The sequence below is a fragment of the Papio anubis genome, chromosome 20 (genome assembly GCF_008728515.1).
Source record: "Papio anubis isolate 15944 chromosome 20, Panubis1.0, whole genome shotgun sequence".
Lineage (NCBI taxonomy): Eukaryota > Metazoa > Chordata > Mammalia > Primates > Cercopithecidae > Papio > Papio anubis.
Window position 1 is genome coordinate 1647967 of NC_044995.1, and position 26272 is coordinate 1674238.

Sequence of the window (26272 nt, forward strand, 5' to 3'; positions counted from 1 at the left end):
CCCGCCCCCTGTCCTGGATGTATTTGTTGAGGCTGTCTCCCAAAGGTCTCTGATCTAATGGCAAGCATTTTCCCCTGAAGACGCTAGCATCAATTAGTGGTGAAATTTAAATCTGCCACGCAGAAAGCACTCTACTCATTTACCCAGGCAAATGAACTGCATCAGGGGGAAGGTCACAGCCTAAGTATTCTGGCAAAGGCCATTTGATAGAGGGCTTCCATTTGCAGCTGAGGAGCTGAGGGTAACCTCTGACCTGCAAATGATGAAGACAAACTTGTCCACAGCTGCAGGGCTCCATGTTCACCCTGTAAACGGACTGGGATAAGAGCCTCACTTCTTGACTAGCTCCCTTTCCTCTCCTCACAAACTGCCCACAAGGCTGAACCTTTCATTTTGGAGTCTTGGTGAAGACTTATCTCACTGCTAGGTGTTCTTGCTGACACCTACTTATCTGTGCCACAAATGGCCAGCATTTCATCAGAGAGCACTGTCCTACGATGGCCAGCAGGTAAAAACCATGGGGTCTTCAAGATGTGTGTGAACCACAGTCTCAACGCAAAACCACAGAGAGAGCCACAGCGAGGTAATGGAGGGCCAGCCAGGACTCGGTAGATGGCAACGATCCAGCTGGGGCAAGAATGTGGTGACAGCTTTGGGGAAACCACACTCATCCTGCCAGAATCACTCCTTCAGCCCCGAAGACACAAAAACGCACCATCACAAGCTCAGTAACACAGAGAGATCCCCTGACTGCCTCTGCCATCAGCCTCGGAGATTATTACCCCTTCAGGGACTGATACATCCTTGGAGACATCATTTAAATCATTGTGTCCAACATGCTAAACTGAATTATTCAAAACTGCCTCCCTTCTAGGTATACACACCAATGTAAGTGCACACATATGTACACCAAAATTCATGTACAGGAATGTTCACAGCAGCACTATTCCTAACTGCCCCCAAACTGGAAAGTACCCAAATGTCCAGGAAGAGTGGAAGAAAGAAATAAATTGTGGAATATTCACATGAGAAAAGTCTACACAGCAATGAGAATGAATCATCTACAATCACACACAACCATGGATGAATTTATGGATTTAATCGTGTAGCTGAATCTCATAAACATAACGTTAAGTGAAAGAAGCCAGGTACAAAAATGTGCATTTGGTATGATTCCATTTTTAAAATACAAAAGCAGGCAAAAGTATTCCATACCATCGGATGCCAGGATACTGGTTATCCTTGTTGAGGGATGAAATGATGAGGGGGCTTTGGGGGGTAGCCGTCTTATGTTTCCTGACCTGTGCAACCAGTGCCCAGATGGGTGTTCTTTTCTTAGTGTGTGTTATACTTCAAGGAGAAGTTTTAAAAACTGCCTACAGACACTGCCCAGTCTCATCCACTACCGTTTTGGGGAAATGTCCCATTGGGATTTCCACACCACTGCAAGACAGTGACGGGAGCTACCAAAATAATTGCTAACATTGACCGAGTGATCACTACGTGCCAGGCACTACTCCAAGAACATTACAAACAAGACTTAATTGTCGAAAACTCCCTTTGAAAGAGTTGTTATTTTCATTCCCAATTTGAAGGAACAGAAAAATGAGGCTGAGACAGTTTAGTTGTCTTGCCTATGGCTGGCCAGCTATTCCTGCATGGCAAAGGCGGGGTGTCAGCTGTGACTCCAAATTTCATGGGTTTAACATCTCACTAGGCTGGTGGAAAATGAGTTCACAGTACAAATGGAGAAGTCACATTAGACCCCCCAACTCTTCTTTTTCATGATCCTTTTTTGTTGAGCTCAGGCCACTTTTTTTTTTTGAGACGGAGTCTCGCTCTGTTGCCCAGGCTGGAGTGCAGTGGCTGGATCTCAGCTCACTGCAAACTCCGCCTCCCGGGTTTACACCATTCTCCTGCCTCAGCCTCCCGAGCAGCTGGGACTACAGACGCCCACCACCTCGCCCGGCTAGTATTTTTTTTGTATTTTTTAGTAGAGACAGCGTTTCACCGGGTTAGCCAGGATGGTCTCAATCTCCTGACCTCGTGATCCGCCCGTCTTGGCCTCCCAAAGTGCTCAGGCCACTTGTTTTATAAATGTATCATATTCTAGATTTGTCTGATTGCTTCTTCCTGATAAAATTTGGGTGAGATATTTTTGGCCAGGAGGCACAACACAATGTCGGGTTGACCCGGTAGAGATACTGAGTGTAACTACTTTGGTAAGGTGGTAATACCCAGATCTTTGCATTATAAAGGTGCCCCCTTTGTAACTAATAGTTAATGTGCTGGATAATATTTTGAAATTATATAAACAGCAAGTTTCTTCGAAACTGTTCCCCAATTACTTTTTTTTTTAAGTTTTTAAAAATCAACTTTATTGAGATATAATTTATATACAGTAAACTGTATCCATTTAAAGTATACCATCTGATAATTTTTTTTTTTTTGAAACGGAGTTTTGCCCTGTCGCCCAGGCTGGAGTGCAGTGGCACCATCTCGGCTCACTGCACGCTCCGTCTCCCGGGTTCACGCCATTCTCCTGCCTCAGTCTCCTGAGTAGCTGGGACTACAGGTGTCTGCCACCACTCCTGGCTAATTTTTTGTATTTTTGGTAGAGACGGGGTTTCACCTTGTTGGCCAGGATGGTCTCGATCTCCTGACCTTGTGATCCGCCCGCCTTGGCCTCCCAAAGTGCTGGGATTACAGGCGTAAGCCACTGCGCCCGGCCCGATAATTTTGTAATATGTAATACATGAGTGAAATTATCACAATTAAAATATGGAATACTTCCACCACCCCCAAAAGTTTTCTATTGTTTCTTTGCAATCGATTCTTCTTGCCATCCCAGCTTCCAGGCCACCACTGGTTGGCTTCACATTAGTAGGTTAGTGTGCATTTTCCAGAGTTTTCTAGAAAGGGAACCGCAGTTCATGGTCTTGTGTGTCTGGCTTCCATGACTCTCAGCAGCATAATTTTGAGATCCCACTGTTGTTACACACAGTGTACTTATTCCCTTTAATGAATGAGAAGTATTCCGTCGGATGGATGGACCTACTGGTCTATTCTCCTGCCGGTGGACATTTGGGTGGCTTCTAGTTTGGGACTGTCATGAACAAAGCTGCTAGAAACAGCTGAGTACAAGTCTTAGTGTGAACTATGTTTTCATTTATCTTGGGCAAATACCTAGAAGTGGGATGGTAAGTGTATGTTTAGCTTTTTCTCCTTTCATGTAAGATAATGTGCCAGAACAAGGTTTGAAAGAGGCACTTTTCACACATGAGCATGAAAACCCAATGTGATATTATGATACACAGGTTTTTGTCTACAGTTCCTGGTTCCTAACTCCCACAGCCCTTGTTACAGTCTTTTGTTATAATGCTGGGTGTGTTAGGCCCCAAGGGCAGGTATCGGGAAACACAATCTCTCTCCTGTCCTCCTTTCACCTGCCACAAGGCAGGACTCTAATCGTACCCCACTTTTCCAACTATGAGTCTTAAGACCCTCCCCTGAGAGGGTCCCACCCTATACCCTGGGGGAAGGCATGCTGATGTCATAAAGCTTCCATAAAACCCAAGAGGACAGGGTTCAGAGAGCTTCCAGATAACTGAACACTGGAGGCTCCTGGAGGGTGGCATGCCCAGGGAGGGCATGGAAGCTCCACGACCTTCCCCTGTACCTCGCCCTACCCACGTCTCTTCATCTGTATCCCATGTAATATTCTTCATAATAAACCAGTAAACATAAGCAAGTGTTTCCCTAAGTTCTGTGAACTGCTCCAGAAATTAATTGAACCCAAAGAGGGGGTCATGGGAACCCCAACTTGAAGCTGGTCACTCAGAAGTTCCAGAGGCCTGCACTTGCAGCTGGTGTCTGGGGATGTGGGGAAAGCACCCCACACATTTGGTCACAGAAGTCTTCTATGTTGGTGATAGTTGTGGTGTGAGGGTGGAGGAAAAATGGGGTTGGAGTTTTTCCCTATACAACCCATCGTCACACTTATGAACTATAAAAGGATCTGTTTAACTTTTTAATAAACTGCCAAAGAGTCTTCCAAAGTGACTGCCCTTTTACACTCCCTTCGGCAGTGTGAGGATTCTAATTGCTCCATATCCTCACCAACACTAGGTCCTGTGTGTTATTTTATTCCCCAATAATTTTAAAATCCAGTAGTGTTCCTTGTCTGATGAATTATGCATTCGTGTGATTATATCTACCTCCCCCACTCCCAGAGACATGGGGGCAACCTGAGTTAAAAACAGTGCCCTGGCCGGGCGCGGTGGCTCAAGCCTGTAATCCCAGCACTTTGGGAGGCCGAGACGGGCGGATCACGAGGTCAAGAGATCGAGACCATCCTGGCTAACACGGTGAAACCCCGTCTCTACTGAAAAATACAAAAAAACTAGCCGGGCGAGATGGCGGGCACCTGTATTCCCAGCTACTCGGGAGACTGAGGCAGGAGAATGGCGGGAACCCGGGAGGCGGAGCTTGCCGTGAGCCCAGATCGCGCCACTGCGCTCCAGCCTGGGTGACAGAGCGAGACTCTGTCTCAAAAAAAAAAAAACAAAAAAAACAGTGCCCAGCATACAGTAGGTGCTTAATTAATATAAACAGTCAATAAATACTCGTTTAATGAACAAAATCTGCCATCCACCCCCACAAAAAACATGGTAAGTGAATTAAGCTTAATGCTATTAAAGAGTTATCTGGAAGTTTGTCTTCCTACAACCACGTGATCCTCTCTCTGGGATTTCCCCGCTCAACCAGGGACGAGAGGTCAAAGTTGACCTGATTATGTGTCCATCAAGGAAGTGCCCCTGGAAGGCAAATAAAGAAGGCACCATTTACATTATAGTCTCCTAAATGCAGGCAGTGATACCCCAAGGTGGGGCTGTGCAAGCCCTCCAGCAAAGAGCTTTTGAAAATAAATGTGAAGCTGGGCTTAGCAGCTCATGCTTGCAATCTCAGAGACTAGAGAGGCTGAGAAGGGAGGATCGCTTGAGGTCAGGAGTTAGAGACCAGCCTGGGCAACACAGCAAGACCCCATCTCAAAAAAAAAAAAAAAACCCAAGCCAGGCATGGTGGCATGCGTCTGTAGTCCCAGCTACTTGGGAAGCTGAGGCGGGAGGATCACTTGAATCCAGGAGTTCAAGGCTGCAGTGAGCTGTGATTGCACCACTGCACTGCAGCCTGGGTGACAGGGTAACCCCGTTTCTGAAAAAAAGTAAAAAACAAGAAAAAGAAAATAAACGTGAACTTCAGCTAAAATACTATGACAGGCAGGTGCTGCCCTGAGAGGCAGAGCCTGGGTTCTGTCACAGGATTTTATGCAGGACTCCTCTCAAGGTTTTATGCAGGGAAGGGAATATCAATGCTGCCACCTTTTTTCCAGCCAGACTAACCCTGAACTTTACTGACATTGAGGTCCTCCCCACAGTGACAAAGACTGAGATGTACCGTGGCTCCTCCCAAGGGCCTACCACACCCATGTTCTTAGAGCAAAACGCCATCTCTTATGGGATCATATATGACGGAGTGCCCAGAGCCAGGCCTAGGCCATATCAATGCTCAAGAAACGTGTATGGAACAGAAAGCGGGGTGAGGGAATGCAAGGGCAAACCACCTTGAGCATTATTACTTTCAACGCCTGCCAGGTCCTCCTTGACTTCAGGCAGCTTTTCATTCCAGAGGGACTAACTGAAAGTCATCTGCACTAACAAAACTGTGGCCTGGCAGTTATTTTTATAGAATAGTTTGAATACACCATAATTCAAGAGAGAAGATGGGTGCCTTCTGCCCCAATGAAACTGCTTCTCCCTGGGCACAATTTCCCCTACAGCACTTGTTGGAGGTGTGGAGGTTGGTCATCTCAGTAAGCAAACCAATTAAGAAACGACTGGGGCCAAGGAAATAATTTCCTCACTGTTGCCCTGCCCCCTCTTGCACTGCCAAAAGCAGAGGTTAAAAATCACAGAATCAGGGAACGAAGTCTGGCCTCACACATTATTCAACGAAAGCATGCGTAGAGAATGCTATTTTTAGTTAAATAGCAAGTGAGGCTGAGGAGAGGCTGGGGGACCGGGAACACACGCAGCAGAGCCAAAGCGAGTGGGGCACTAAGATTCTGTCTCCAGAACGCTGAGACCGTCCCAGGTAGGCAGGCTGACAGACACTTGGAAGCTGTTTCGGGGGTTCCTCTGCTGTCAGATTTCTTGAATCCTAGGAAGGCTTGACTCAAATTTGGCCCCAAGACCCAGGATTTAAAACCTCAGTCTTGTGACCACCATGAGCTATAAAGAGTGTACTTTACCCTGAGAAATTATTCTCAGGAGGATTGTGAGCCGGCTCTAAAAGTAACCTCTCGCCCCATTCCAGAGAGGTACACTGAATTGAATAATTCTACTTCCTGCTGTGCATCGGAGAGCTCAGATGAGCTTGGCCAATGTTCTCTGTCATTAGGAGCCACACTGCTGCAGAAGGAAGCAGTGACTCCATTGCTTCAACCAATTTTCCACAAAGATGAAAACTGGAGGAAAAAAGCATTCAAGCTAGAAATAGAAAGTTAGTCTGACTCCTAAGCTCCCCGCCAACCCCCGCCTCCTTCCCACTCTCAGTGGTGGTCCCAGAGCAGCTGTGGCAGTGACATGCCCTCATCCAGCCTTTCCATGTAACCGGAGCTGAGAGAGTGAAAGTCTAATATCCTATTAGCACAGCAAGCACAGAGGATGTCCCTGGGCTGGGCTAAAAGCATCTGCAGATCAATCTGAAAGCTGTTCTACTCTCTGGTCATTTTTTGACTGTGTTCTGATTTTCAGAAATATGAACAAGGGTAAATGAACTGGTCAGAAAGCTCAGGAAAGAAGACAGGCGCAAATTAGAACCAATTTCCCTCACAATGTTAGAAGCTAACCTAAGAAGGGAAAATATGGGGGAGGAGTCTCAACACAGCGCCCTGCTCCCCTGCTCGTAAACATCAGGAGCAGTAAACTGAGGTAAGAAAGTGATGATCCTTTTTCTTGTGATCTGTGTTTAGAAGGAGTTGGCACTTTACTCACAAACTAAGGGGCTGGGAGATGCCAGTCACAGGAACCTGCCACATGCCACCTCTGCAAACAAGGCTTCTCTTCCCACACTTCCAGACACCCTCCTCTCATAATAGCTCTTGCATCCTCTCCCCACATCAAAAACCAAAATGCAATTGGCTTGGAGGTGGAATTCAGAAGTGACGCCCAAGATATCATGTTCAGCTAAAACAAACAACGAGCTGCAGAACAGCACAGAGATGATCTCATACTCAGACTTTTCAATGTTTTGGGGGACTAGCATTAGCAGGAAGCATAATCCATACATTAATGAGATGACTCCTGGAGACTGGGATTGTAAAGGATTTTCACTTTCTGTCATACATATCTATAATGATTAATTTGTTTTACAGTAAGCAAGTATATGTATAGTCCTTTTTTTTTTTTTTTTTTTTTTTTTTTGAGACAGGGTCTTACTCTGTTGCCCATGCTGGAGTGCAGTGGCATGATCTCAGCTTACAGTAACCTCAGCCTTCTAGGCTCGAGCGATCCTCCTACCTCAGCCTCTGAGTAGCTGGGACTACAGGCACAGACCATCATGTATGGCTAATTTTTGTATTTTTGGTAGAGACAGGGTTTCACCATGTTGCTGGGGTTGGTCTTAAACTCATGGGCTGGAATGCTACTCCTGCCTTGCCGTCCCAAAGTGCTGGGATTACAGGCGTGAGCCATCATGCCTGGCCATATATTACTTTTGTAATCAGATAAAAAACATTTTTAGAGTGATGGGATAGTTCAAGTCCCGATTTATCACCTCTCCACGGCAAGGTTGTGGTCTCGCTCGTCTTCTCCACTTCCACTGGCCATGCCCTGGCTGTGCAGACAGGTGAGTGGGCAGCAGCAAAGGCCCTGCAGCATAAATTTCTTTCCTATCCTCATCTTAGCAGTGCAAACTCCCAAGCCCTGCCTTCACAAGTGATGACGATGCAATGTTTTATTTTCCAGGACAAGCCTTAAAGTGCCAAGGTACATGAAATGGACACAAAAACAGGGACACAATAACTTCTGACTTTGGACTGCTTTGACCAGGCCTGGTAAACAAGTTTCATTGGGAATGTTATCTCTAATCAGCTAGGAGCCCCTGCCTGGAATAGCACATGAAAACTGTGTGGTCATATGGCCATTCCCACCACGAGCAAGAGAGGGAGATGGGGTGAGAGGGCAGGTGGCAGCACCAGCTTTCCCTAAGGAACGTGCAAGCCCACTGTCTGTCAGTCAGAGTTGCAGAAAACACTAGCCCACAATTCATTCAATTATTCAGTACAACCCAATGGAGCCCGTAAGCCCAATTCATACGTGTGCCTTGTCCGGAGACGGAGGCAGCAGTCCCGCATCCACCACATGCAGGGTGCTCAACCCCCTGCTCAGCCAGAGGCCACACTCTGACATGGTCACAGGTGGTCCTGGAAGGGAGCCGAGGATGGTGAAGAGGTCCGAAGGGCACATTACATGAGGAGGACATTCTGCAAGACAACTGACTAGGCTTTTCAAAAAAGGTCATCATTGGCTGAGTGTGGTGGCACATGCCTGTAGCACTCAGGAAGAAAAGGAGGAACGATCACTTGAGCCTAGGAGTTAGAGGCTGCCGTGAGCTATGATTGTGCCATTGTACTCCAGCCTCAGTGACAGAGTGAGACTCTGTCTCTTAAAAAAAAATCACATTATTAAAACAAACCAGAGAGGACTGTTCTGGACTGCAAGGGCCTGAAGGGGCAAAGCCAAGTGCAGTGTGACTACTAATTGAATCCTAGTACAAAAATCTCAGCTATAACATATAGTTTTAAGTTAAATGAATACATTTAAAAATGAATTATATGTGAAATGATACTACTGAATTAATGGTAATTTTTTCTTTTTCTTTCTTTTTTTTTTGTTTTGAGACAGGCTCTTGCTGTGTTGCCCAGGTTGGACTGCAGTGGTACGATCAGAGCTCAGTGCAACCTTGGAACTCCTGGGCTCAAACGACCCTCCTGCCTCAGCCTCTCAAACAGCTGGGATCACAAGTGCACACCACTATGCCTGGCATTCATGCACACTTTATCAATTAATTAATTTATTTATTTGGAGACAGAGTCTTACTTTGTCGCCCAGGCTGGAGTGCAGTGGTGCGATCTTGGCTCACTGCAACCTCCACCTTGTAGGTTCAAGTAATTACCCCACCTCAGTCTCCCGAGTAGCTGGGATCACAGGTATGTACCACCAAGCCCAGCTAATTTTTATATTTTTAGTAGAGATGGATGGGGTTTTGCCATGTTGGTCAGGCTGGTCTGGAACCACTGACCTCAAGTGAGCGCCCACCTTGGACTCCCAAAGTGCTGGGATTACAGGTGTGAGCCACTGCACCCAGCCTCTTCTGCCTCATTTAAAAGGGCTATGTTAAAAAAAAGTTGAACACTAGCTTACCTCATACTCTGAATTATGTAAAAATAAATATATGTGCATATGCAGAGAAATAAGACTACAAGAAACATCTCAAACCATTAATGGTGGTTTTCACTAAGTAGCAGATCACGAATCTTTTGAGTTCCTCTTCACAGTTCTTGCCATTTGTCCAATTTCTACAATGAATGTGCTTTAATTTTATAAAGGGGAGAAAAAAGTTTTCTTAGGAAATAAGGGTACACAAAGACTCCCCTCCAATGCACACTAAGCTCACAGACACCAGGTTTAATTTTTCTTCTGAAATTTCATAAAAATACAAACTAGGCCGGGCGCAGTGGCTCACGCCTGTAATCCCAGCACTTTGGGAGGCCGAGGCGGGCGGATCACGAGGTCAGGAGATCGAGACCATCCTGGCGAACATGGTGAAACCCCGCCTCTGCCTCGAAAATACAATTAGCTGGCTGGCAGGGTGGCGCTGTAGTCCCGAAGCGGAGCTGAGGTGAGAGTCGCCTCAATCTGAGGGAGCTTGCAGTGAGGACAGGCTGACAGACTTATTTGGTGACAGAGATCTGCTCAAAAAAAAAGGCCAACCACGCCAACAAGGGGAAATATATGGTTATTTTTTTCTTTTTTTTTTTTTTTGAGACGGAGTCTCTGGCTCACTTCCAGGCTGGAGTGCAGTGCCGACTCAGCGCTCACTGCAAGCTCCGGCCCCGGTTCCACTGATTCTCCTGCCTCAGCCTCCCGAGTAGCTGGGACTACAGGCGCCCGCCATCTCGCCCGGCTAGTTTTTTGTATTTTTTAGTAGAGACGGGGTTTCACCGTGTTCGCCAGGATGGTCTTGATCTCCTGACCTCGTGATCCACCCGTCTCGGCCTCCCAAAGTGCTGGGATTACAGGCTTGAGCCACCACGCCCGGCCGGTTATTTTTTTCTTGAAGAAGAAAGACAAAAATGGAATTAAGGTATTCCAGATTGAAAACCACTCATTCAATCAATCTTTTTTTTTTTTTTTTTGAAAGAGACAGGGTCTCTGGCTGGGTGCAGTGGTTCATGCTTATAATCCCAGCACTTTGGGAGGCCAAGGTGGGAAGATGGTTTAAGGCTAGGCATTTGAAACCTGCCTGGGCAACACTGTGAGACTTTGTCTCTACAAAAAATACAAAAATTAGCTGGGCATGGTGGCATATGCCTGTAGTCCCAGTTACTCAAGAGGCTTGAGGCCAGAAAGGTGAGACTGCAAGTGAGCTATGACTGCACCACTGCACTCTAGCCTGGGCAACAGAGCGAGACCCTGTCTCTTTCTCTCTCTCTTTTGTTTTTTAAGAGACAGGGTCTTGCTCTGTTGCCCAGGCTGGAGTGCAGTGGCGCGATCACAGCTCACTTGCAGCTTTGAACTCTTGGTCTCAAGCAATTCTCCCACCTCAGCCTCCAGGGTAGCTGGGACCACAGATGCGTGCCACCATGCCCGGCTAATTTACAATAATCAATTAATGTATATGCTATATCAGGCTCTAGGGAGACAAGGAGAACAGAGAATCCCATTTTCAGGAAGGTGAAATTTGGCTGAGAAGAACTACCAGGGAGGTTAAATTCAAAGTGCTATTAGGAGTAGGAGCCTCTTGAAGAATAAGGATAAGTTCCAGAGGCAAAGAGAAGTGGGGGACAAATTTTAAACCACACAAGGGGAATGCCCTAAGGCAGAGAAATACTAAGAAATTCTGCTTGGTTCACATCCTTCTGATAAATTGTTTGCATTCTCGTAGAATAATTTTAAAATTAATACTTGAAGCAGGATAAAACTGAAAGAAACGGGTGAAAGAAGGGAGGGGGAGAGGGAAAAAAAAGGAGGGTGAGAAGGAGGGCAGGGGACGATGGCATAGTAACAGTCCTGCTGTTCCTGAGTCTGGGAAGGAGGATTATGATTGTGGCCTGCATCTGGTAGGCAACAAAGAAGCAAGGATGGGTTTTCAGCAGATTAATCGTCATATCCATAGACTGGACTGAGAAGGTGAGTGATGGTGGGCAGCAGAGATGAAGTGGAGGGGACAGAGCAAAGGCACTGCTGCCCTGTGATGTCTGCCAGAAGTGCAAACCCAGAACCTGATCATGATGAAATATCCAAAAAAAATGAAAACAAAGCCAAGGCTGGGCACAGTGGCTCACGCCTGTAATCCCAGCACTTTGGGAGGCCGAGGCGTGTGGATGGCTTGAGCTCAGGAGTCTGAGACCATCTCTACCAAAAAACACAAAAAATACAAAAAAAAAAAAAAAGGAAAACAAAGCCAAGCTGAGGAACGCCCTACAAAAGAACTGATTGGTATTTTTGTTTTTTGTGTTTTTGTTTTTGAGATGGAGTCTAGCTCTGTTGCCAGGCTAGAGTACACTGGCGCGATCTCGGCTCACTGTAACCACTGCCTCCTGGGTTCAACCAATCCTCCTGCCTCAGCTTCCCGAGTAGCTGGGACTACAGGTGTGTGCCACCATGCCCAGCTAATTTTTTTTTTTTTTTTTTTTTTTTTTTTTGAGATGGAGCTTCGCTCTTGTTGCCCAGGCTGGAGTGCAATGGTGCAATCTTGGCTCACCGCAACCTCCACCTCCTGGGTTCAAGCAATTCTCCTGCTTCAGCCTCCCGAGTAGCTAGGATTACAGGCATGCACCACCAAGCCTGGCTAATTTTGTATTTTTAGTAGAGACTGGGTTTCTCCATGTTGGTCAGGCTGGTATGGAATTCCCGACCTCAGGTGATCCACCCACCTCTGGCCTAAGTTTTTGTATTTTTAGTAGAGACGGGGTTTCACCATGTTGGCCCGGATGATCTCAACCTCTTGACCTCGCGGTCTGCCTGCATCAGCCTCCCAAAGTGCTGGGACTACAGTTGTGAGCCACTGTGCCTGGCCAGATTTGATCACTAAATATAACATATGGTCCCGGATAAGGTCCTGGACCAAAACAGTGTTTTGTCTGTTGCTACAAAGGAAGTTAGTGGGAAAACTGATGAAATGAGAAAGGCTATAGATTAGATTACAGACAGATGAGTACTAGATCAATGTTGATTTCCTAATTTTGATAAATGCACAGTGGTTCTATAAGAGAATGTTTTTGGGAAATACCCATTGAAGTATTTAAAAATAAAGGTGCAGGGTGGGCACGATGACTCACACCTGTAATCACAGCGCTTTGGGAGGCCAAGGCGGGTGGATCACTTGAGGTCAGGAGTTTGAGACCAGCCTGACCAACATGGTGAAACTCCATCTCTACTAAAAACACAAAAAAAATTAGCCAGGTGTGGTGGTGCATGCCTGTAATCCTAGCTACTCAGGAGGCTGAGGCGGGAGGATTGCTTGAACCTGGGAGGCAGAGGTTGCAGTGAGTTGAGATCATGCCACTGTACTCCAGCCTGGGTGACAGAGTGAGACTCCGTCTAAAAAAACTAAATAAGTAAATAAATAAATAAATGTAAAGGTGCATATCACACCTGTAACTTTCAAACATTTTATAGAGACAGATAAAGGAAGAAATTAATATAAAATGAGTGTCAAAAAAGATGGACACTGAAGCCCAGGCATGGTAGCTCATGCCTGTAATCTCAGAACTTTAGGAGATCAAGGTAGGAGGATCACTTGAAGCTAGGATTGTGAGACTAGCCTGGGTAATAAGTGAGACCCCTGTGTCTACAGCAGGAAAAAAAAAAAAAAGATGGACACTGAGAAACTGCTTTGGGTACAGAATGGACTAAACAAAGCTATAGATCTGTAATGATTATGCAAAGTGCTTATTATTGAGATTCAACCTTGGGGTGCCACAGAGAAAACCTAGGAAATAACTACAAAGTCTTTGGTGGGCTTCAACTTAAAAGCTTTCTTCAGGCCAGGAGCAGTGGCTCACACCTGTAATCCCAGCACTTTGCCAGGCTGAGCGGGGGCGGATCATGAGGTCAGGAGTTCAAGAACAGCCTGGCCAACATGGCGAAAACTTGTCTCCACTAAAAATACAAAAATTAGCTGGGCGTCACGGTGGGCGCCTGTAATCCCAGCTACTCAGGAGGCTGAGGCAGGAGAATTGCTTGAACCCGGGAGGCGGAGGTTGCAGTAAGCTGAGATTGTGTCGCTGCACTCCAGCCCGGGTAACACAGTGAGACTCTGTTTCAAAAAATAAAAAATAAAAATAAAAATAAAATAATAAATAAAGCTATCTTGCCTGATTTACAACATCATAAATAAATATGAACACTGTCACTCAGCTTCACACGATGCTGCTGAAATTACCAGCAGAGCCTAGTAGGCTGTCCGCACCACACAATACTTAATACCCCTGTAGATAACATCAGAGTTAGAAAGAACAGATAGGAAGGCTGTAATCCCTACCTCAGTTTCAAATCAGTTTAAGCCTGTGTTCCTGAGCCCAACTCCTAATGTTCAAGAACCCACCTTAGTGAAACTGGAAGGTCAAAGGAACACATGAGAACTCAAATGAATAAAGCAAATGGTTTCAACACAAGTAAAACTTAGTTATTTCAAGAACAATGCAAAAAAATTTTCCAAGATAGTCTACCTTTGCGATAGCATCAAGTTGTCAGAGGAGCTGCATAACCAGATGATATCCCAAACATCCTAATCATTTTCTTATCTCAGAAAAAAATCCTGTCAATACATGAGTCTCAGGCACCCGATGAATGCTAAGGGCTGTATTCATTTTACTAAACCAAAAGTATTATGTATCCACTATAGTACTGAGGACACGATAGCAAAACCCTCAAGGAGCTCACAGACCTGCAGGGAACACAGGCGGGCAGGCAACTGACAGAGTGTTGACGCTCTGGTGGGTGAGGGAGCACAGAGAAAGTGCCCAAGCAGTCACAGCTGCCACCTTGAGCATAGAATGGCTCCTCGTAGGCCAAGCCCTAATAAATGCCCAACGACAGCCTCAAAACTGCACACAAATGGAGAATCCACACATCTGACAGCTGTCGGGACTGCTCAGCTCCTTCTCCAAGAGCATCTCACACTCAACAACAACTGATTCCAGAATCTCCAGATGGCTTGGCCCTCCAGTAAGCATTCTGTAGACAGTGAAAGCTATAAACTGCTATGAGGTAATACTCTTACCTGTGGCTTCAATGTACTCAATACATCTTTCAATAAAAATGGGGATCGGCTTCTCTGGAGTCACGACAGTTGTTAAAGGCACCCCAAAATAGTTACTCTCCCAGGTTGCCTTTGTGATGGATGGCCGGGGTTTGGGCTTTGGTTTCTGTCCAGGAAAGAGAAAAGGAAGCACAAAAACAAAGTGAGTATCAACATGTAACTTAACCTTCAGTAAGGCTTCTAAAGGGGAAGCAGTGGTATAAAAACTGCTAGAAAGATGTCAAGAAGTGGCTGGATGCGGTGGCTCACGCCTGTAATCCCAGCACATTGGGAGGCCGAGGCCGGTGGATCATCTGAGGTCAGGAGTTCAAGACCAGCCTGGCCAACATGCTGAAACTTATCTCTACTAAAAATACAAAAATTAACCAGGCGTGGTGGCGGGCGCCTGTGGTCCCAGCTACTCTGGAGGCTGAGGCAGGAGAACAGCATGAACCCAGGAGGTGGAGACTGTGGTAAGCCGAGATTGCGCCACTGTATTCCAGCCTGGGCGACAGAGTAAGACTCCATCTCAAAAAATAAATAACATAAAATAAAATAAAATAAAATAATTTCAAGAAGGATTAAAAAGACTCGCTTGGCTCATTTCATTAATTTTAATTTTCTATCTTCTGGCCTCTGAATACCACATAAGATGCCAAAAAGAGTCACACCTTGAGTATGAGACCACATTATTAGAACAAAGATGTTTATAAGAAGCAGGCCATGTTTATGTAATAAAATAACAATACGATAATTATCTACATCCTCTACCAGGGATGCTCTGGAGTAAACAGGAAGTTTTCCAAACACCCTACAACGATAATAGATGTTACGTACTCAAAGATAGCTAAAATCGTTTAAAAAAAAATGAAATGGAAAACAGATAATTTCCTCTTTCTAGAAAAGACAGCAGGCATTCTGCTAGGGCTGATAGCCCCACATGAGAACGTCCCTTGATACATTAGCTTGGGGTCAATTCTCAGTTGCATCCATATTAGGAAAAGGTAAAGTCAACTAATCAAACAAGACAAAGTATTTTTTTTGTCTATTTTTTCCCCAGTCACCTTCTTCAAGAAGTACTAGCAGCAGCAGCAGCAACAGCAACCACTTGAGAACTTACTATGCACAGAGTAAGTTCCAAATATTATTATTATTATTATTATAATTTTGAGACAGGGTCTCCCTGTGTTGCTGTGGCTGGAGTGCAGTGGCACAATCACAGCTCACTGCAGCCTGGACCTCCTGAGCTCAAGCGATCTTCCTACCTCAGCATCCCAAAGCTGGGACCACAGGCATGTACCCAGGCTAATTTTTAAATTTTCTGTAGAGATGGGGGTCTCACTATGTTGCCCAGCCTGCCAAATATTATTTCTTTTAAACCTGATGACACTCCATCTTACCAAGGAAAAAATGACTCACATGCCTAAATGACACAACTAAGTAACTGCTTGGATTCAAATTCAGGAAGATTTGTCTCCAAAGCCTATACTCATTAACATGATTAATACTGAGATACTCTGCTTCAAAAGTATTCAATCTTTTTCTTTTGAACCTTAAATGGAGAAAAAATTACTCTAAACAAATGATAAATTTCCTAAAGCCAAAGAAATACACTTGAAATTTTGGCCTTTTGTTAAAATATCTACTAAAAAGAGAAAAGTAACCAAATAGGATCACGGTAAATTAGACCCAGGTGTATCTCCAGCAATTCAGTTTCATTTTCCAGTTGATGAAACCAATTTAGAAAAGCAGATTTACTCAGAAATGTGCACAGCCCATAAAACTAAATTATTTAGGGATTTTACATAAAATCCACGGAAGGAAACAACAAGCTGCCAGGCCACAGGTCACCTATTCCCTCTCCTTCTCCTGCCCGTCTTCGTTACTACTAGTACCCCTCTATATAGGAAAAAAATCACTTCCTGTTTAGTCTGAGATTCTCTGAGAACTTCCTGTGCAAACAAGTAGCAAGAAAAAAATAAAAAAGAATAGAGCAGAATATAATGTACACAAGGAAAGAGCAAGTCCATTCCATTTCTGGGCTGCTGGGTGAGATTACTTCAAATGACAAACCAAAGGCAATGAGAATCCAATCTTCATTCAGCCTGCTCCTTGACTCAGTATGGAGACTGCTATAATGTGAATGGATTCTGGGGTCCTAGGGAAGAACCATGCACTCCATAAAGCCTGTCCCCACTCACTGTGAGATACCCACCTCTCACAAAGTGGTGGCATAGCCTCCTAGGTTGGGGGGAATGGCTGCTGCTTGCTCCCCTTATAGACTGAAGCAAACAGGCTCTGATTTCAGACTTTTTTTTACCAAAGAAGTAAGGAAAAGTCAATTAATGATATATGATATACATTTACAAGAAATAATTTAGCCAGTCTATACTGTCTGTCTAGCATCTTTTACTTATATGAAGTATAACATAAAGAATTTAAGGCTGGGCATGGTGGCTAATGCCTGTAATCCTAGCACTATGGGAGGCTGAGGTGGGCAGATTGCTTGAGCTCAGGAGTTCAAGACCAGCCTGGGCAACATGGTGAAGCCCCATCTCTATCAAAAATACAAAAACAATTAGCTGGGCATGGTAGTGCATGCCTATAGTCCCAGCTACCTGGGAAGCTGAGATGGGAGGATCGCCTGAGCCCAGGAGGTCAAGGCTGTAGTGAGCTGAGATCGTGCCACTGCACTCCAGCCTTGGTGACAAAGTGAGACCCTGTCTCAAAATAATACATAAATAAGAGGGCTGGCCGGGCATGGTGGCTCACGCCTGTAATCCCAGCACTTTGGGAGGATGAGGTGGGTGGATCACCTGAGATCAGGAGTTCGAGAGCAGCCTGGCCAACATGGTGAAACCCTGTCTCTACAAAAACACAAAAATTAGCCGGGCATGATGGCAAGTGCCTGTAATCCCAGCTACGCAGGAGGCTGAGGCAGGAGAATCACTTGAACCCAGGAGGTAGGGGTTGCAGTGAACTGAGATTGTGCCATTGCACTCCAGCCTGGGCGACAGAGCAAGACTCCGTCTTGGGGTGGGGGGCGGGGTGGGGAAGAGGGGCTGAGTGCTTCTATTTCACACGTTGTTGCAACCAGATAACAATGATTCAAACAATGCTCTCTCCCCTTAAAATATTTCATATTTTTTTAAAGTTTAACATGTTAAAAGTCGAAAAGTTTTTATATTTAGAGTTTAAAAGGTTAGCTATACAATCTGAATAACCAAAGAGCATCTGTACTTAAATCACATTCATCCATTTCTATCGTTCAAGTTTTTAACAATTTCAAATCCTACAGAATATGCCTGTCAAAACTAACAGCACTGTTCAATAAAACCAAGGCTTCCAAATAAACCTCTGTGAAGGAATAAAAATGGAAGCTGCAAGGAAGCTATTCCTAATCACTTTAAAGCCTCCTTCTAACCATGGTTCTAGGAAACAGACAACAAATTTCAATCTTATATTCCCCCACCCTCTTAATACTAGGAACAAGATGATGCCGGTGTGTTCTAACAATCTAACTTACCCAGGACATTTAGCCTTCATCAACTGAGTACTTTCTGTGTACCAGAACCTAGCATAAGTTCTTTTTTAGATAGGGTCTTGCTCAGCTCACTACAGCCTTGACCTCCTGGGCTCAGGCGATCCTCCCATCTCAGCTTCCCAGGTAGCTGGGACTATAGGCGTGCACTACCATGCCCAGCTAATTGTTTTTGTATTTTTGATAGAGATGGGGCTTCACCATGTTGCCCAGGCTGGTCTTGAACTCCTGAGCTCAAGCAATCTGCCCATCCAGGCTGGGGTAAAGTGGCACAGTCATAGCTCCCTACAACCATGGCTTCCTGGGCTCAAGGGACCCTCCTGCTTTGGACTCCCAAAGTGCTGGGATTACAGGCATGAGCCACTGCACCCAGCCAGCATAAATTCTTTATAAGCACTCCAGAGTCACAAAAGATTTGTGGGTGTGGGTGTTAAAAACTCCATTTTATAGAGGCCAGCTCCTAGAAAAAGTCAGTAACTTGACAAAGTCAGGTCTGCATGACTGCAAAACCTGTGCTTTTAACGACCACGGCTTATAATCTAGTGAAAATTATTGGGATGGAGGGAATAAATAAATGGATGACTAAGTGAATAAAAGCACACTAGCAGCCACGCATGGTGGCTCACATCTGTAATCCCAGCACTTTGGGAGGCCGAGGCGGGCGGTTCACGAGGTCAGGAAATCGAGACTATCCTGGCTAACACAGTGAAACCCCGTCTCTACAAAAAAAAAAAAAAAAAAAAATTAGCCTGGCGTGGTGGCGGGCGCCTGTAGTCCCAGCTACTCGGGAGGCTGAGGCAGGAGAATGGTGTGAACCCCGGAGGTGGAGCTTGCAGTGAGCCGAGATCGTGCCACTGCACTCCAGCCTGGGCAACAGAGCGAGACTCGTCTCAAAAAACAAAACAAAACAAAAAGCACACTAGCTGGGCTCAGTGGCTCATGCCTGTAATTCTAGCACTTTGGGAGGCTGAGGCGGGCGGATCACTTGAGGCCTGAGTTTGAGACCAGTCTGGTCAACATGGTGAAACCCCATCTCTACAAAAAATATTTAAAAAATTATCTGGGTGTGGTGACACACGCCTGTAGTCCCAGCAACTTGAGAGGCTTCAGTGGGAGGATGGCTTGAGCTGAGGTGGAGGCTGCAGTGAGTCAAAGTTGCACCACTGCACTCCAGCCTGGGTGACAGCAGAAGACCCTGTCTCCAAAAAAAAAAAAAAAAAAAAAAAGGGAGGCACATTGATCACTGATTATCTGGAGGACTTCCAAAGGTTTCTAAAGGTAATAAAGATCCACTCATACAAAATACCAGGGAACTTTAAGTCGGCAAAGAGAAGAATGGGGCACTCTGATAGCTATTTTCGAATAGCTATAGAGCTACCTATTGACTATGGAGCAGGCTTCTTTTGTACGGCTCCAAAGGGTCATGTTGGGAGTGATAAGAGAGACGGAAGGCTAACTGAGACAACTGCTCCTATCTCTTTCACCTCAAAGAGTCCAAGATTTAGTTCAATCCTTCCATTTACAACAGTGGATGTGGAGGGTAAGCTTTTGCAGTAGCATCACCCCACCTCCTTGCTGAGTGACGTGGATTCAATCTCACTCCCTCTTTTTTAAGACTTAAACTCTGGTTTACAGAATTTCAAAATGCCTCCTTGAGATAACTGAAGGCTCTCTAGGGTGTCACAAAATTGGAACTCTTGCAAAACGAATTCTAAACCTTCCTAGTAAGAAAATCAGAGTTTGGGGTGCATGCCAAGAGCTGGGCCAGATTGCTGACAGAACCAACACTTCAGGCATCTGAAGGGTTACTGGACATATTTCTGATGGAAGTGGCATTCTCCTGAGCGGTCTGCCAGATATCTCATGACCCCAGTCAGACGTGTGTCACTCTTTAGGGAGTTATTGGGTGCACTTTCAGCAGCAGGTCCTTGAAAAGGAGAAAGTGACAATACCTAACATCCACCTTCTTGGAGACACTTACCTATTAGCAGGCCGAACTGAAAAAAGCATCTGGCCAGAGAAAGTCAATCCCTGAGAACAATCTCCACGTGTGTGCCTCTAAGTTTATTTATTTATTTATTACTTTTTATTGAAATGGAGTCTCACTCTGTTGCCCAAGTTGGAGTGCAGTCGTGGTTCACTGCAACCTCCGCCTCCCCAGAACAAGCCATTCTCCTGCCTCAGCCTCCTGAGTAGCTGCGATTACAGGCGTGAGCCACCATGCCCAGCAAGTTTTTGTATTTTTAGTAAAGACGGGGTTTCACCATGTTGGCCAGGCTGTTCTTGAACTCCTGACTTCCAGTGATCCACCTGCCTCGGCCTCCCAAAGTGCTGGGATTATAGGTGTGAGCCGCCATGACCGGCCACCTCTAAGTTTAGAGTCCACCTGGGTCAAAATGGAAGAGAGATTCCTTAGGAGTGGCTGGGCATGGTGGTAGTTGCTCTGCATACTTATTCAAAACCTCACGACCACTCTGCAAGGTAAGGGTCATTTAGACCCATTTTACAGTTGAGAAAACAGAGACTCATGGAGATTCAGAGCCAGCACTTAGTGTGCTGTGATCTTTGAACGTCAAAGTTCCATGCTCTTTCCCCTGCATGATCTATCTCCTCCAAGATGAAATGCCACTGCCATACACAAAGGACTGGGCCAGCCTGAAACACTTTAACCTTGGCCTTTTAGATCGATTAAAAAAATGAACAACATAGTCCATTGCTTTGTACCTCATAGTTTGCTTAAAAACACACCTGATTTTTGGTCTTGATACTAACCACAGCAAAGTTTATAAATAATAGTTTATGCCTGTGGTGCACTGGGGAGAAATGGTGCCTGGAAACTACCTCTGGTCTCTCAGCTTTTCAGACACAAGGGCATAAAGAGGAAACTCCCGACTGTGGCAGAGCAGGAAGCTGCATCTGTCACTGCCTCTGCTCCCCACTCGGCTGTAAGCTCAGTCCACAGACCCTGTCCAAGTCCACTGGGGCAAGAAAAAGAGTAGAATGGAAGCCAAGGGATAGGTAAGAGCCAGAAGAAGGGCCTTCTATCAGCTGGGAAGATGGTTGGGTTCCAGGGCCTGACGTGCAGTGGGCACTCAATATATTTGCTGAACAAAAACAGTTTCCAATAATGTACTGGGCCAATGTTCCTTTCTATTTTCTCAAATTTAGCTGAGACGCGAACTATCTCTATGGTACAGATTCTCTTTTCTCCTTACACCGTGCTGCCACACTAGCGTGTGAGGAGGTGAGGCTTAGAAGGCCTTGTTCATACTTTGGCAGTACTATATCACAAGCCTTTTAAAAACTGCCAGATGAAGTCCTAATTCCTTCTGTAGGCACTGAATAAGGTATGGTTATTTATGTACACATACAACAAATATTCTACTGGGCTAAGTTCCTAGAAGGCAAGAGTCTTTTTTTTTTTTTTTTAATGAATTTATGAATTACTCAAGGCCACATAACAAACTAGCAGCAGAGCTAATACTAGGACCAAAGTCGTCTCCCGCCCTCAATGAACTTCTATCTATTTGGTAACAGAAGACATATCCACAATAAACAAAGCTGATCTAGGTACCACAGGAGCAAGTACCAGCTATGTGACAATGGAAAAAGGTAAGAACATTCTATCTTCTGTGGGAACAGCAGGGAGGGCTACTTACTGACCCTACACTGTCAACTTCAAATATTCTCTTTTGGTCTCCATAAACAACCTTATATATGTAAAGTTACTTATCTAGATTTTAGAGTCAGAAAATATGGTCACTAGAGTTGTACTATCGAGTATAGCCTTTTAAACCTTTTAAATGCCTGGTAACATATCTATTAAAGGAAATACAAAACAGAACCCAGCCTGTTGGATTCACTGCCTTTCTTTGGTCTTTTTTTTTTAAGTGCCTAGACAACAGTCCTAGAGATTTTGATTTAATTGGAGTGGAAGCAGGGTGGGGTGGTGGGGAACCAGGCATCAGTATTGGGTTTTCTGGTGGGTTTTTTGAGACAGCGTGTCACTGTGTTGCCCAGGCTGGAGCGCAGTGGTGTAATCACGGCTTACTGCAGCCTCGACCTCGCTGGGCTCAGGTGAATCTCCCACCTCAGCCTCCCAACTAGCTGGGACTACAGGCGTGTGCCACTACACCCAGATAATTTTTTGTAGAGACAGGGTTTTCCCATGTTGCCCAAGCTAGTTTCAAACACCTGGGCTCAAGCAATCTGCCAAACTCGGCCTCCCAAAGTATTGGGATTACAGGTGTGAGCCACCACGTCTGGCCTTTTTTAAAAACAGTTAACACCAGCCAGGTACAGTGACTCATGCCTGTAATCCCAACACTTTGGGAAGCCCAGGTGGGAGGACTGCTTAAGGCCAAGAATTTTGAGACCAGCCCGGAACATAGTGAGACCCAAACTTTAAAAAAAATTTTTTTTTTTTTTGGAGACAGAGTTTCGCTCTTGTTGCCCAGGCTGGAGTGCAATGGTGCGGTCTCAGTTCACTGTAAACTCCACCTCCCAGGTTCAAGTGATTCTTCTGCCTCAGCCTCCTGAGTAGCTGGGATTACAGGCATGTGCCACCAAGCCTGGCTAATTTTGTACTTTCAGTAGAGATGGTGTTTCTCCATGTTTGTCAGGCTGGTCTCGAACTCCCAACCTCAGGTGATCTGCCCACCTCGACCTCCCAAAGTGCTGGGATTACAGGTGTGAGCCACTGCACCCGGCATTAATGTTTTATGTTAAAAAAAAAAGAGTAACAGGGTAACACCATATACGGAATGCAGTCTGGAACAGGGACAGTGCCATCTGAATAAGGATGAGAGTGAAATCAATACACAGAGCCCCAGAGGGTCACACTCATGGCTTGCCAAGTTGTATGGTGGCACACTGTGGACTAACTGTAACCAGTAGAGTCTTAGAAAATCGGAAAGATTCCGTAAGTGGCATTACTACAGCTGTTCCCTAAACCACTTTCTTGCATTCAATATTCAACATCATGCCTTTCTGATTGGCAATTATTCTCTTCTATTTCCAAAAGAGTTCCAAAAGGACCTTTTCAATTAAGTTATTTGTTTATGCTCCAAATGTATTCTTGGTTAACCGGTGCTCCCCCTTCTGGCTCTGAAAAATTCCACGCCCAAGTTTAAAAGAAAACCTGAAGGCAGATGTATTCTTGCTGATAAAATCTATTATTAAAGCAAAAATGCTTAGATATGGTCTCCTTCAAGCTGGCAGTTAATACTATGACTCAGTCACTCACCATCGTGGAGCATCTTTATTTAGGGATGAACAGGAAGGACCACAAAGTCCTGGCCTTCCTGCCATCCCTAATCCTCTTAAATAATGGGAAAAGAAATGGAGGCATGTCATCCTATTGCAGGAGCTAACTAAATCCAAACCATAGCCTTTTTTTTTTTTTTTTGAGACAGTCTCCCTCTATTGCCCAGGCTGGAGTGCAGTGGCATGATCCCGGCTCACTGCAACCTCCGCCTCCTGGGTTCACTTGATTCTCCTGCCTCAGCCTCCTGAGTAGCTGGGATCATAGGCATCCGCCACCACACCTGGCTAATTTTTGTATTTTTTTGTAGAGACAGGGTTTTGCCATGTTGGCCAGGCTGGTCTCGAACTCCTGACCTCAAGTGATGTGCCTGCCTCAGCCTCCCAAAGTGCTGGGATTACAGGTGTGACCCACTGCACCCAGCCCAGACCATAGCTTTTTGCTCTATAAAGGCATAAAGTCTGGCAACCGTGGGTCCACCCCTGAGAAGACAGCTCATGGCCAGTGTGATTGGGAGCCAGTGAGGAGGGCCCACTAGTTCCAGGTACATTTTCATGAACACCTGCCTGAAGTTCAACACACACTGAATTTGGACTTTTCAGTGCTATGAGTCAGTTTTTATCGCTTGCCTCAAATGCTGTAAAAATCCATTTGGAAGGCCTTTGCCTTATAAGCAAAGGTGATTCCCAACTAGAGCTGGAATAATTTGAGTCCCTACAAAGGTATTTCAGTATCACCAGGTGGTGGAGGAGACCAAGTTGGCTCAGTGAGGCATCAACACAATTCCCAGTTCTTTTAAAAAGAGATTTGGGTTGCCTATCGTCATTTTTTTTTTTTTTTTAAGAACAGGTGTGCTGTAAGCTAAGGCAGATAGTTAAAGATAGTCTATTTTTATCACCAAAAACACACTACAGAAGTTCTTCAGGCTTAAAATAAACTGAGAATCGAGTGACACCAGTGAGAAACAACTTCTCAAAGTTCCAGTTGCTATTTCAATGTCTCCATGCCTTTTTTGTCCTCTACTCAACTAGGCTTTGAAGCTAGAAACAAACAGCACTGTGCTGTTCTGGGGGGCAGTGAGGAGAAATGGATTTTTTCAGATAATCAAAGATCTTTTGTTGGAATGAACAAATCAACTGGACTGATTGAGTGGTCTAAATATAGGCACCTGACTGTTGAATATTAGCAACTTTTCTGCAGACTGGATGATGAAAATCACAGGAAGTGGAAGTCAGAACACCAGGGTTCAGAATCTCAGCTCTTCCACTCAGTGGCTACATTTACTTGGGCAAGGTTTAACCTCTCTGAGCCTTAGTTACCTCACCTCAAAATCAAGGAGGAAAAACATCACCTCATTAAGACTGGGAGGAGGAATAAATAAAAAATTCATGTGAAAATGCCTGATACGTACCTGACACACAGCAGGTATTCAATAAATGCACAAAAACACAAAACTCTTCACGTGGTAGCCACAGCCCTCTATCGTTTGGCCTGGGTCCCCCTCAGCTCTCCAGAACAGCCACGCTAAGCTTCTTTCAACTCTTTGAACACATCAAGTTCTTTCAGCTCCACGAAGCTTCCATCCTCACTGACTTTGTCTGCCTCACGCTTCAAAAGTCTCAGCCTTAAATATCATTTCCTTGGGGAGCTTTCCTGACACCGCAGTTTAGGTTAAACTTCCTTGTTACACAATTCCTTAGTATCCCGTACCTTCCCTTTGGTAATATTCAAAACGCATGCAAGTACATGTTTAAAACCCAACATCCCCAAGACTGTAAGCTGGATTAACATCACTGCCACACCTAGGACACTCAGCACAATGTTGGGCATAAAACAAGTGCTCACTAAATGCCCACGCACCGAATTGCATGTCTCCTTCCTAAAAGAATGACTGAACTTGTGCTCTGGAGAAAAAAGTACCTCGTTTAAAAGACAAAATTTTTTCAGGAAACAGAAAATCCAAGGTCAAGTCAGTGTGCCCACCCCATTTTTAAAACCAAGGTGTGTATTTGGTCTCAAAGCTCATTGAGTAGGACTAACCATTCCTGAAGCACACACTGGGAGTCTTTCCTAGGTAGGTTACAAAGAGCTCATACTTCATCGCATTCAGCTTGTCTGTCAAAATGCAACATCCCTCCCAGGGGAGCAAGCAGTCCAATTCCCCAGCTGGTTTTTATTCACACTAGAAACTTTAACTCCATTCTAGGCCTCACAAAATGAGAGCTGTGTCCACACAAAGCCACAACAACCAGCCAATTCACTGAATCCAATGAAATAAGCCAATTCACCAGGGGAGGACACAAACTGTCAAACTGGTTACTTGGTGCCTTATAGACCAAACAATGCATGATTGAATTGGTTAGCTTTTCAATAGGTTGTCTTGTCATGTGGTTGCTGCAGTGAGTGAAAGATTTTCTTTATCATTCTGTTTTGTCTTTTTTTTTTTTTTAAGCACCAAAATAAGAACACATCAGATAGAAGGGTAAATAGCCAATAATGTCTTCTCTTTAAATCCACGGTCAAACACACCAAATGCAGCCATTTCAGCATGACCAAAAGGCGTACTTTGTGGAACAAGGCTCCCCAGCCTGTTTTTTGGCTTTAAAATAAGACCCTGCCGATCCTGATCTCGTCTTTGCAAACGCATGGCACTGGGAGACAGAGACCATGTGCAACAACAACTCTTTACAGACAAAGCCACTATTCATGGACCCTACTGAAGTGCAATCGTAGATTTTCAATTTCATTCAGCTGAGTGCGGAAGGCTCCCACTATGAGGGTGGGTTGCTAAATTGTTCAGCTGGGAAAAGCACCCAGAATGAGAGTCAGCTTTACAGTCTGCACTTTCATGAGGAGAAATGAAAGCGATTCCCTCACTC

The 26272-nt window shown here is 45.1% G+C and overlaps 1 protein-coding gene across 1 annotated transcript in view; it reads right to left on the reverse strand.

Moving 5' to 3' along the window:
* The window catches only part of ARHGAP35 (Rho GTPase activating protein 35), a 149942-nt gene that overhangs the window by 55382 nt on the left and 68288 nt on the right, over positions 1 to 26272 (reverse strand). The window contains exon 3 of the mRNA XM_031659125.1: positions 14572 to 14716. Coding sequence (XP_031514985.1) covers positions 14572 to 14716 — 145 coding nt within the window. The remainder of the gene's footprint in view (positions 1 to 14571; positions 14717 to 26272) is intronic.